General features: G+C 38.0%; 1 protein-coding gene across 3 annotated transcripts in view; it reads right to left on the bottom strand.

Annotated features, from left to right (window-relative positions):
* The window catches only part of SYN1 (synapsin I), a 36,563-nt gene that overhangs the window by 15,675 nt on the left and 8,358 nt on the right, over nt 1-12,530 (bottom strand). For all 3 annotated transcript variants that reach the window (XM_081126198.1, XM_081126197.1, XM_081126199.1), the window contains exons 2-5: nt 11,610-11,667; nt 11,414-11,505; nt 9,684-9,840; nt 9,425-9,514 (exon numbers count right to left, since the gene is read on the bottom strand). In XM_081126198.1, coding sequence (XP_080982324.1) covers nt 9,425-9,514; nt 9,684-9,840; nt 11,414-11,505; nt 11,610-11,667 — 397 coding nt within the window. The remainder of the gene's footprint in view (nt 1-9,424; nt 9,515-9,683; nt 9,841-11,413; nt 11,506-11,609; nt 11,668-12,530) is intronic.

Raw genomic sequence — 12,530 nt, 5'->3', positions numbered from 1 at the left:
CTGGAATAGCGTCCCCTCCTTGGGGCATTGTCCCACAAAGTGCCCCCCACCCCAGGATACTGTGTTTCCCAATTTCAGCCAACCACAGTGTTAGGTTTTGACAAAAACTTAATGTTCCTAAGGGCTCACCCCTTCCCTGCATGAGAAAGTGACTTATAAATGAACTCAACAACCTGTTCGTATGCTTGGTAACTCTCCACTCCTGCTCAGAAAAACCACATGTGTGCCAAAGAGTTCCCTCCTTACACCCTATAAAGAGACTTCCTTTAGGGGCTCAACCCACCTGTGTTCAGATGCTTTAACCATCTGTATTCAGATGCCCTAATAAACTTTCCATTACCTTCTCATCTGGCCTCGAGTGTTCCTCCTCGGCAAGCCTAACACACAGCACATTCTGTCCCTGACCCATAGTGTCCTGAATCTTTTGGACTGACCTCTTGGTCAGCAATCTGTCCTAACCAAAGGATATCTAGTCACACTTTACTGACCATAAGGGCATGGTATCTGTCCCCTCTAGGCTCTTTGAATGATGGGACTCTGCACTTCTGGGAATGAGTGGTGTATCTTTAGAAGTGGCTCAGGGAGGCTTCTTGAATATCTACAGGAAAGGATGCCACTGGGCCTTGAGTGTGCCCCTCGGGTATGCCTACATCCACAGTGCCAGCTCTTTCCTGTTATTTCTGTTCTCTGCTCCTGTCAGTCCCTACTTCTTCTCCTGTCCCTTGCCCTTTGCCCTGCTCCCTATTCCCTGCCCCCTGCTGCTTCTCCCTGCTCCTGCTCCCCTCTCCTTGCTGTCTTCTTTCCTCCCTGCTCCCCACTCCTCCCTGTTTCACCATTCACTATTCCCTTCCAGTTTCCTGGCCCTTCTGCCCTTCTTTAGTCCCTGCTGCCTTTCTCTTCTAAGAGCAGAAACTATGGGGAGAAGCATGTGCAACAATGTTCTGCCAACCACCTCCAGGTGCTTCCCTGCCACCCTTGCAAAGCCACATATCTGAATCCAACCTTGCAGTGTCCATTGAGGGACATGAGCTTGGCTGAGCACTGGCAAGAAGAACATGAAGCCATCAACTTGGCTACCTTCCCTAGTGACCCAATATCTGCTATTGAATCTTTAGGCTCCTGCCTTAGACCCAAACTTCTACTCAGCCACAGTGAGCTGGGGACTCTCTACCTTCCTCAAACTCCTAAGCCTCCCTAAGCCCACCAACTTCCCCCAACTGTCCCCTCAATCATTCCAAAGACTACCAACTTCTAACTGTGCTGGAGAATCTATCTGGTCATGTTCTGTTTCTTGATCTGGGTGTAGACGACAGGAGTGTGCTTGTTTTGTAAAAATTCAATGAACTGCATACTTATGATATCTCAATGAAGTTGGCCCCTCAAAAGAAAACCTCCCACACTATGACGTATCTCTCCTGTGCTGCCTTTCACTTCCTCACTCACTACTGTCTTCTTTCTTTCACACAATCCTGGCATCCATGGCTCCATTGATTCCCACCCCAAAGCACTCTCTCTTTCCTCACTGCACAGGGACTATGAATACAGAGAAGGGACTGTATCTAGAGAGACCATGGAAGTGGACTCCACCTGTGAATCTTCTTTAAATATTTGCTGTGCCCAGCTGGTTGAGTGCTGGTTCTGCACTCAGTGGTTGAGCACTGACCCATGAACCAAGAGGTCACTGGTTCAGTTCCCGGTCAGGGCACATGCCTGGGTTGCAGGCTTGATCCCCAGTACGTAATGTGCAGAAAGCAGCTGATCAATGTTTCTTTCTCCTTGATGTTTCTATCTCTCTATCCATTTCCCTTCCTCTCTTGCTCTAATGATTGAGTCAAACCGGCTAGGGAGAGAACAGTAAGTTTTGTGGCATTTGAACTTTTCCTGTTCCCATCTCCTTCTCCCCACTTCCACAACAACCTTGAAAATCAAGAGCCTTGCAATCCTGATGTAAACCAGCAGCCTAGCAATCACAGGAGGAGGCAGAACAGGGCTGGAGACCCTTCAAAGTTCCATTCTCAGAGGACTGTCTTTGAACTGTCTGGCACTTTCCTAGAAAACTCCAATCACAGGACTTGTCTATTTGATCTGACTCAGAGTTCACCTTGTGTGAACAGCTTTGCCTGAAGGTACTTTGTAGAAACAATCAGCTGCAACTGTTTAACATAGCAGGTGCTTGAGGCAGTGATTACAACTATGACAAACAACAAGCTGACCAAAAAAACCTTACAAAAAGGTTGGGTAATGAGATCTCCATAGTATGCTCTGAAAAATCTCTGACATATTCTTGGGAATCTAGAAAGCCACAAATTTGCATAAGGCTGTGTGCATGCCCAGGATCTCTGGCTGACCTCAAGACTCTGCTCAAATAGGAAGTAAAGGCTAAGGCAAAGTTGTAAATAGCCTGCCTAAGCATTGAAGGCATGCACCAACATGCACACAGAACCCATTAGGAAAAGCTTGGAGACTTACTGGTTCTAGTTTTTTAAAGAAATATCTGTCCAGGCATTAGTTGACCACTAAACTAATGAAGCAGAGACTTCAGTGGCCATATATGACAAAGAACACACTTTTTACAGAATTAATTCAGAAACACCACTAAAAAAAACCCCAAAGAACAACAAAAACAAACCCTGGGGATGGAGAAGAATCTGATTTCCAGAGCTGCCACGTTATACTATTTAAAATGTTAAGTTTTCAACAAAAATTTACGAGCTATACAAAGAAGCAATAAAATATGCTCCAAACACAGAAAAATAAAGCAGTCAGTAGGCAATGTCCTGAGGAAGCCCATATGTTGAAATTAATAGACAGACTATAAATCAGATATTTATAATATTTTCAAAGAACTGAAGAAAACCATGTCTAAAGAAGTAAACAGAAGTATAAGAATGGTGTTTTAATAAATAGAGATTATCAATAAAGAGATAGAAATGATAAATAATAGAATTCTGGAATGGAAAAATACAATAACCGAAATGAAAAATGTGGGGCTCAACAGTAGATTTGAGCTGGCAGAGGAAAGAATCAGTGAATATGAAGATAGGGCAACTGAGATTATCCAATCTGAGGAAGAGAAAGAAAAAAATAAACAAAATGAACAGAGCCTCAGAGGCCTGTGGAACACCATAAAACATACCAATACACACATAATGGGAGTACCAAGAGGCAAGAGGAGAGAGAAAGGTGCAATAAAGAATCTTAGAAAGAATAATGACTTTAAAACTTCCCAAATTTTATAAAAATATTAATCTATACATCCAAGAAGCTCACTGAACATCAAATAGGATAAACTCCTGGAGATCTACATCTAAATGCATCATAACAAACTTACAAAGGCCAAAGACAAAGAGAGAAGTGACTCATCACATTCAAGCAATCCTCAGTAAGATTAATAGCTGACTTCTCATCAGAAACCTTGGAGGCCAGAAGGCAGTGAAACATATTCAAAGCACTGAAAGAAAAAGACTGTCAACTTAGAATTATATATCCTTCAAAACTATACTTCAAAAATGAAGGTGAGGAATTGAGAAGTACTGGTTGGTAGTTACAAAATAGTCGTGGGGATATAAAGTACAGCATAAAAGATATAGTCAATAATATTGTAATAATTATGTCTGGTGCCAGTAGGGTGCTGAAAATATCAGAGGGAACATTCTGTAGGGTATATGATTATCTAGCCACTATGCTGTACACCTGAAACTAATACAAAATAATATTAAATTAAATCGTAATAAAAAAATTAAAAATGTAAAAAAATAAAGGAGAAATTAAGACATTGACAGATAAACAAAAACGGAGATAATTCATCACCAGCACATTTCTACAAGAAATACTAAGAGTCTTTCAGGCTGAAATGAAATGACACTAGACTGTAACTCAAATGCATATGAAGAAATAAAAAGCACCCATGAAAGTAACTATACAGGTAAATATTAAAAAAAGTATGAATGCATGTTTTTGTTCGTAACAGTTTTTGCCTCTATCTAATTTAAACACCAACTGCATCAAGCAATAATTATAAATCTATTTTCATGGGTACATGATGTGTAAAGATATAATTTGTATGACAATTATAGCACAAAGGAGGGGTAAGAAAAAAAGCTATAAAGAGGAAATTTAAAAAATTATTTATTGATTTGAGTGAGAAAGAGAAACATAGATTTGTTGTTTTACTTATTTATGCATTCATTGGTTGCTTCTTGTATGTGTTCTGAGCAGGGATCAAACCTGCAACCTTGCCATATTGGGACAACCCTCTAACCAACTGAGCTACCTGTCCAGGAAGAGGAAATTTAAAAATATTATTGAAATTAGCCCGGCCAGGTGTGGCTCAGCGGTTGAGTGTCAACCTAGGATCCAGGTGATCTGGGTTCAATTCCCGGTCAGGGCACATGCTCCGGGTTGTGGGCTGCAGCCGATTAATGACTCTCTCATCATTGATGTTTCTATCTCTCTCACTCCTTGTCCTTCCCTCTCTCTGAAATCAATAAAGATATATTTAAAAATATATATATTATTGAAATTAAATTAGTATTAATTCAAGTGAGAGTGGTATAAATAAAGATGTTAATTCTAATCTCCAGGGAAACTACTAAGAAAATAATTTTTTGAAAAAACATGAAAATTGGTGACAACTGGCACTTAAGATCAGAAAAAGTTATTTATACTTGATGCCTTAAGTAGCTGTCTGCCCAAAGCTCTGAAAGACTTTGATAGGCCATAACATTTATAACACTGTTGAGTTTTTGTAGAATACTTACATTTGATAATAAAACTCATTTAAAAAACAGTGCAAAATATCTACTCAACATAAAAGTATATATTAAAGGAGGAATACCAAAAAATGACATAAGAAATATGGACAACAAATAGCAAAATTACAAACATAAATTCTACCTTACCACTAATTACATTACATGTAAATTAATTAAACACTCCAATTAAAAGGCAGAGGTAGGCAAAATAGATAAAAAATATAACCTAACTATATGCTGTGTACAAGAGACACACTTTAGATTCAAAGACACAAATAAGTTGAAGGTAAATGGATGGAAAAATATTTACCATGCAAACAGTAACCAAAAGAGAGCTGGAATGGCTATACTAACATCGGATAAAATAGATTTTAAAACAGAAACTGTTACTAGAGAGAAAGAAGGCCATTTTATACTAATAAAAGAGTTAATCTAGCCCTGGCTGGTGTGGCTCAATTGTTTGGAGCATCATCCCGTACACCAAAAAGTGGCAGGTTAGATTCCTGGTCAGGGCACATACCCAGGTTTCAGGTTCAATCCCTGGTTGGGGTGCATGTGGGAGGCAACCAATCTGTCTCTCACATTAATGTTTCTCTCTCTCTCTCTCCCCCCCTCTCTTCTCCTTCCCCTCTCTAAAAAAATCAACAAAAATAAAACAAACAAAAAAGAGTTAATCTATCAAAAATATATAACAATGATAAACACATATGCTCCTATCAACAAAGCCCCAAAATACATAAAGCAAAACAGGAAGAATTGAAGGAAGAAATAAACAATTCAACAATAATAACTGGAGACATCAATGCCTCACTTTATTTTATTTATTTTTAAACATATCTTTATTGATTTCAGAGAGAGGGAAGGAGGGGGAGAGATAGAAACATCAATGATGAGAGAGTCATTGATCGGCTGCCTAGCCCGCAACCCAGGCATGTGCCCTGACCGGGAATCGAACCCCAATCTCCTGGATCCTAGGTCGATGCTCAATCGCTGAGCCACGCCCGGCCGGGCAATGCCTCACTTTAAATAAGGCATAAAATAACCAGACAGAGATCAGTAAGGAAAGAGAAAACTTGAACAACACTATAAAACAACTAGACATAACAGACATCTATGTAATGCTCCACCCTACAACAGCAGAATGCACACTCTCTCAAGGACACATGGAATAATCTCCAGGACAGACTATATGTTAAGCCACAAAACAAATCTTTCTTTTAAATTTAAGTTTTTTGTTATTGATTTTTAGAGAGAGGAAGGGAGAGGGAGAGAGAGAAACATAGATATGAGAGTGAAACATAGATTGGCTGCCTCTTGCATGCCCCCTATGGGAGATCAAGCCCACAACCCAAGCATGTGCCCTGACTGGAAGTGGAACTGGCAACCTTTAGGTGCACAGGATGATGCTCAACCAACTGAGTCACACTGGCCAGGGCACACAACAAATCTTAATAAACTTAAAAGTACTAAAGTCATATAAATGTTCTCTGACCTCAACTGAATGAAATTAGAAATCAATAACAGGAGGAAATTTGGAAAAAATTCACAAATATGTGGAAAGTAACAACATGCTCCTAAATAACCAATGGGTCAAAGAAGAAATCACTAGGGAAATTAGAAGATACTTTGAGATGAATGTAAAAGAAAAACCAGCATACCAAAACATAAGGGATGCAGCTAAAGTGGTGCCAGTAGGGAAATTCATAGTTGTAAATGTAAATATTTAAAAAGAAGAGAGATATCAAATCAATAATCTAGTCTTCCATCTTAATAAATTAAAAAAATAAGGGTAAACTAAGCCCAGAGCAAGCAGGAGGAGAGAAGTATAAAGGTTAGAGTAAACCCTGGCCAGGTGGCTCAGTTGGTTGGAGCATCATCCCATACATTAAAATGTTGTGTGTTTGATTCCTGGTCAGGGCACATAAGGGAGGCATGTTTCTCTCACATCGATGTTTCTTTCTCTCTCTCTCAAAAAAAAATCAAAAAAAAAAAAAATCATTAAAAACATATCCTTGGGTAAGTATTTAAAAAAAAGATTAAGTGGAAATAAAAGAAGGAAGAGAATAAAAAACAATAGAGAAAATCAATGAAACTAAAAGTTGGCTCTTTGAAAAGACCAACAAAACTGACAAACCTTTAGACTATGAAAAAAAGAGAAAACTCATTATTAAAATCACAAATGAAAGAGGGGATATAACTACTAACCTTACAGAAATAAAAAGGATTATAAGACAGTACTACAAATGATTGTATGCCAACAAATTACAAAACCTAGATGAAACGGACAAATTCCCAGAAAGACACAAACTACTAAAATTGACTCAAGAAAAAATAGAAAATTTGAATAGACTTATAATAAGCGAAGAGATGAATTAGAAATAATAATTTTAAAAAGACTTCATACAGCGTGGCAGGGTGTAGCTCAACGGTTGAGCATCGACCTAGGATCCAGGATATCAGGGTTCGATTCCCGGTCAGGGCACATGCCCGGGTTGCGGGCTAGCTGATCAATGACTCATCATTGATGTTTCTATCTCTCTCCCTCTCCTTTCCTCTCTCTGAAATCAATAAAGATGTATTAAAAAAAAAAAAAAAAGACTTCATACAAAGAAAGGCCCAGGGCCACACTGGTGAATTTTAACAAACATTTAAAGAGAATTAACACCAATCTTTCACAAACTCTTCCCGAAAATAGAGGAGAAGGGAACACTGTCTATCTCATTCTATGAGGCTACTATTACCTTCATACCAAAACCAGCAAAGACAGCATAAGAAAACTACAGACCAATATATTTTATGATTATGGATACCATATTTCTCAACAAAATACTAATAAACTGAATCCTACAACATGTAAAAAGATTATATATCAGATCAAGTGGAATTTGACCCAGGAATGCAAGTGTGGCCCAACTTGCATGAAAATCAATTAATGTAAACATCAGATTCATAGAATAAAGGACAAAACCCACATGATCATATCAATAAACACAGAAAAAGCATTTTACGAAGTCCAACATCTTTTCATGATAAAAACATTCAACAAACTAGGAATAAAAGAACTTTGTCTGCACTTGGGTAGCAGTTAATATAGAACAGGTGCACTGTTTAATCACTTTCATTCATTAAATAATTTAATTCTTACACCAACTCTATGATGCAAGAACTATTATTACATTTTGCAGATGGGTAAACCAAGGCACAAAGCATTTAAATGATGTTTCTTATGTTAGGAAGCTAATAAGTTGTGTAGCTAGGTTTCCAATACAGAAATTCTGGCTACAAAGTCCATGCTCTTAATCACAGTCAGCTATATTGTCTCTCAAAGAATGTGGAATTATTGTTATAATGATAAACAAATTGGGTTTCCTTAAAACTAATGTATAACACTGTGAATTTATATCAGTGACCATAATTTGTAATACTGGTAAGAATGTTTAACAGTAGTACCAATGTTATTTAACCGAATTGGTAATGTTGGGTCAATATTGATATTTAATTGTAATTTAATTCATAAAACTAGTAATGATTAGTTATATAAGTAAGCATAATTTGCAACATTGTTAAATTTTTAAAAAATTAGTTTTAAAGTTTGACAGCATTAGTAATGATGATTCAATTTCTATTTGTAACTAAAATTTGATTCATAATTTTGGTACTCATAATTTATATTAGTAATCATAACTTTAATATTCGTAATTACTTATAATAACAATTGGAATGTTAACTATATTAATAATTCTATTAGTAAGTATAAGATAATTCAAAACAGTTACTCATAATTTATTTAGTAATCTTACTTTGTAACATTGACAATAATTTGTAACAATATTTTACATTTTATTAATAGTTTAATATATTTTAGTAATTATAACTTAATTCACAACATAGGTACTAATCACTTATATTGATAGTCTCAATTTGCAACACTGGAAATAAGTTGTAATGCTAGCTATAAAATTTGATATTAGTAATGGTAATATAATTTTTATTATTAAGTATAATGTAATTCAAAACAGGGACTTATAACTTATATTAGAGCATAATTTGTAATATTGATAATTATAATAATATTTATAATCTTTGATGATACTAATTATAATTATTCAATTTCTATTAGGAACTATAATTTAATTCATAACATTGGTACTCATGATTTACATCAATAACAATAATTTTCAGTATTGGTGATAATTTATAATATTAGTGATTATATTTTATGATAATAGTAAGCAACAATTCAATTGCTATTTGTAAGCAATTTCATTTATAACATTGGTACCGATCATTTTTTATTGCCAATCCTAATTTGAAACATTGGTAACATTTCTATTAAGAGGAATATTTGATAATGTTAGTAACAATGACTTAATTTCTATATGTAATATAATCTGATTCACTGTATTCTGTCAATTTACATTAGAAATTGATTTTTAGTACCGGTGAGAATAGATACTATACATAACAGGATCAATGATATAAATCACACTTGTTACCTCATAAGTAAATTCGCAGTATTAATAAACCCTTCCCAAAGCAACTTCACTCTCCACAAGCACATACCACCTGCACTTTCTGATAGTGTACCATTGGAAACACATCCATTGGCAATATTATTGCAGCAGGCATGATGTTTTCCCTCCTGCCCACTCTACTTCCCCCAGACTCACCATCTCTTTGTGATTGGGGTAGAAGGTCTGATCGATTAGAGGGAATTCCTCTGTCCCCAGTTTCTTGTGCAGTCGAACCATCTGGGCAAACTATGAGAGCCAGGAGAGAGAAGTCAGCAAGTCCTTCACCTGGAGGGAGTCTCCAAGCTGAGGTTCCAAGCTTCCAAACTTCCTCAGTTCCCAAAAAGCAGTGATTTTGACCTCCCACATGCATGCCTGAGATAGTCCCTCTGCCAATAACACCCTTCTTGTCACTTACCACCCAGGGCTTGTCACAGAAGTTGTAGACAGAATGCAAAGAGTTAACGCTGGGGATTCCAGCATACTGCAGCCCAATGACCAAACTGCGGTAGTCTCCATTCCGTGCCATGCTGAAGGCGTGCTGGCGAATCAGCACAAAGTCTGGCTTCAGAGACCTGCAGTGCAGGGTTAGGAGTGTTGAGGATCCCCCCTCGGAAGCTTCCCACAACCCTTAGAACAAAGAGCAAGTTTCCATATCTCCACAGCTTCTAAAAATTGTAAAGTGGTCTCGCACCTCAGCGTACATGCACAAGCTGTTCCTTCCCCTACAAGCACCCTTTCTACCCTTTCTTCATCTAGTGACCCCCTTAAGCCTTTCCTGCTCATCTCCTCACCAAGGTCAGCTTCCAGTTTACCTACTCAGCTCTGGCAGCTCCCTGGTCACAATCTCTCAGACTACTAGCTGTCCTCAAAAGATCCTGCCCAGAATAAATTCCAGCCTCAGGGCCTTACACAGGCTGTTCCCTCTGCCTGAAACATTTTCTCCCTAGATATCTGCATGTAGCTCTCCTTCACCTCCTTCAGGTCTTTCCTCAAATGTCTCTTACACTAATGGTCTGTCTTATCCAAAATGCAGACTTCTCCACCAGCCAACAATCCCTATATATCTTTGCTGCTGTATATTTTTTCTTAGCACTTTTACACTTTAAATTTGTTTATTGTGTGTATCCCTCAGTAGAATGTAAGCTTCATGAGGGCAGAGGGTTTTGTGGTTTTTTTTGTTGTTTTTTTTTGTCTTTTGGGGGCCTGTTTTGTTCACTGCCAGGTACTCAGCACATAGAACAGTGCCTGGTGCACAATAGGTGCTCAATAAATGTTTGTTGAATGTAAAATGCTGAGAGCAGCACCTGGTATACAGTAGATGATCAATAAATATTTGTTGACTCAGTAACTAAAAAGTTTGGTTTGTGGTCTGCTGAGATCCTTGACTCTTCTTCAGAAGAAATGCTATCTCCCACATTCTGTGCCTAAGTTTTTAAAAATTGAAATATATTTGACAGGTAGCATTGTGCAAAGCATGCTTATTCGATACATTTATATATTGTAATATGATTGCCATTGTAGCATTAGTTAGCACCTGTATTATGTTACATAATTATCATTTCGTTTTTGTGGCAGAATAATTGAGATCTAGTCTCTTACCATGTTTGATGATTATGATATAATAGTTTTGTCTATATTCACTATAATGTGAATTAGATCTTCAGGACTTATTCATCTACCAGTTGCAAATTTATGCCCTTAACCAACATCTCCTATTCTCCCAGCCCCCAGCCAATGGTAATCACCATTTTACTTTCTGTTTTTATGAGTTTGGCTTTTTTAGAGTCCACATATAAATGATATCATAAAGTACTTGTCTTTCTCTCTCTGATTTATCTCACTTAGCATAATGTCCTCAAGGTCCCTACATGTTGTCACAAATGGCAGGATTTCCTTCTCTCTCATGGCTGAATAATATTTCATTACACACACACACACACACACACACACACACATATACATATCACATCATCTTTATCCATTTGTCCATCCATGGACACTTAAGTTGTTTCCATAGCTTGGCTATTGTAATGGGTTTAAGTTCTTACACACAGAAGGATGGGTGCGGAGGTAGAAATTCTCTCTCACATCTAAGAGAGTCCTTAGACCTCTCCCACAACACCAAGGTACCCTTTTTATACTCACCTCATAACCTTCACCCCATTCCGAAGAACTTCCATATCTACAGAGAATCCACCATTGGCATGAGCCACGAGGTTGAGATCAGAGAATTCAGCCTGGAAAGGGGAAAAAAATCAGTGATTTATTCATATCACACAAAAATGACCATTCAGTTTGCAATCTGGACAATCGATCCCCAGGTCCACCTGCTCCAACTAACCTGTTCTACTTTAATGTCAACTTCTCCATGGATTTTTTTCCCTTTGAAGTATTTCGCCCTGTAGAGGAAAAGCAGAGCACATCCATCAATGCTCAAATCTCAGAAGACAAAACACAGGCCAGTACTTTGCCCCCTTTGCCCCTGCAGTGCCTCTAGAGAAACCATAAAGTGATTGTTATGATTGTTGAAACACTTTGAAAACTCTAACAGTGCTTTGTGAACAATAAAAAAACAATAAACAATAAAGTATTCCTCCTGGAGGTGTGTAAATGTCAAAAAACACTGCAAACTTTAAAATAAGACCTTAAAACTCAGAGAGCAGGTATTTCTTAAAGTATGGTCTGCTAATCACACTGCTATTATAAATGTTTTTGGAAAGCTTCGAAAAATGAGTACTTTGTAAACTGTAACATATTTTGAAATTGCATGGAGGTTTATAAATGGCAAAGAACCTTAGAAAATACAAATATATGAAGTATGCCTGGGTATGTCTCTGTGCCTGTCTCTGCTTGTATTTCCTGAAGCATCTCTTTGCTCTTTGGCCCTTTCCTAAGGAGGAGCCATTCACCATGTGTGGTTGTGTGCTGTGAGGGACAGGACAGCCATGGGTGGGCATAGGTATCAGAAAAGGAGGAGCAGATGGAGGGGCACAGGCTGGCGGTGGTTCTACAGAAGCTGGAGACTGCAATGATGGGGGTGGGGAAGAGTGCATCTGAGGACGAACGGAAACCATAGGAGGGAAGAAGGGTAAGAGCAGTGGTAGGCCAATCATGAACAGCTATGTCACTGTCCCTAGGCCCATCTCTAGCTGGGCTAGGTTTCCAGTGGTCTCTTCCTCCAGGCCCAGGATTTCTTACCTGAAAAGCTTCTCCACAGGCAGAAGCTTATCCCCAATCAGTTTTCTCATAGAAGGGGATGAGG

The sequence above is a fragment of the Miniopterus schreibersii genome (assembly GCF_964146895.1).
Source record: "Miniopterus schreibersii genome assembly, chromosome: X".
NCBI classification, from domain to species: Eukaryota; Metazoa; Chordata; class Mammalia; order Chiroptera; family Miniopteridae; genus Miniopterus; species Miniopterus schreibersii.
This window is presented reverse-complemented; position numbering and strand designations above follow the sequence as displayed.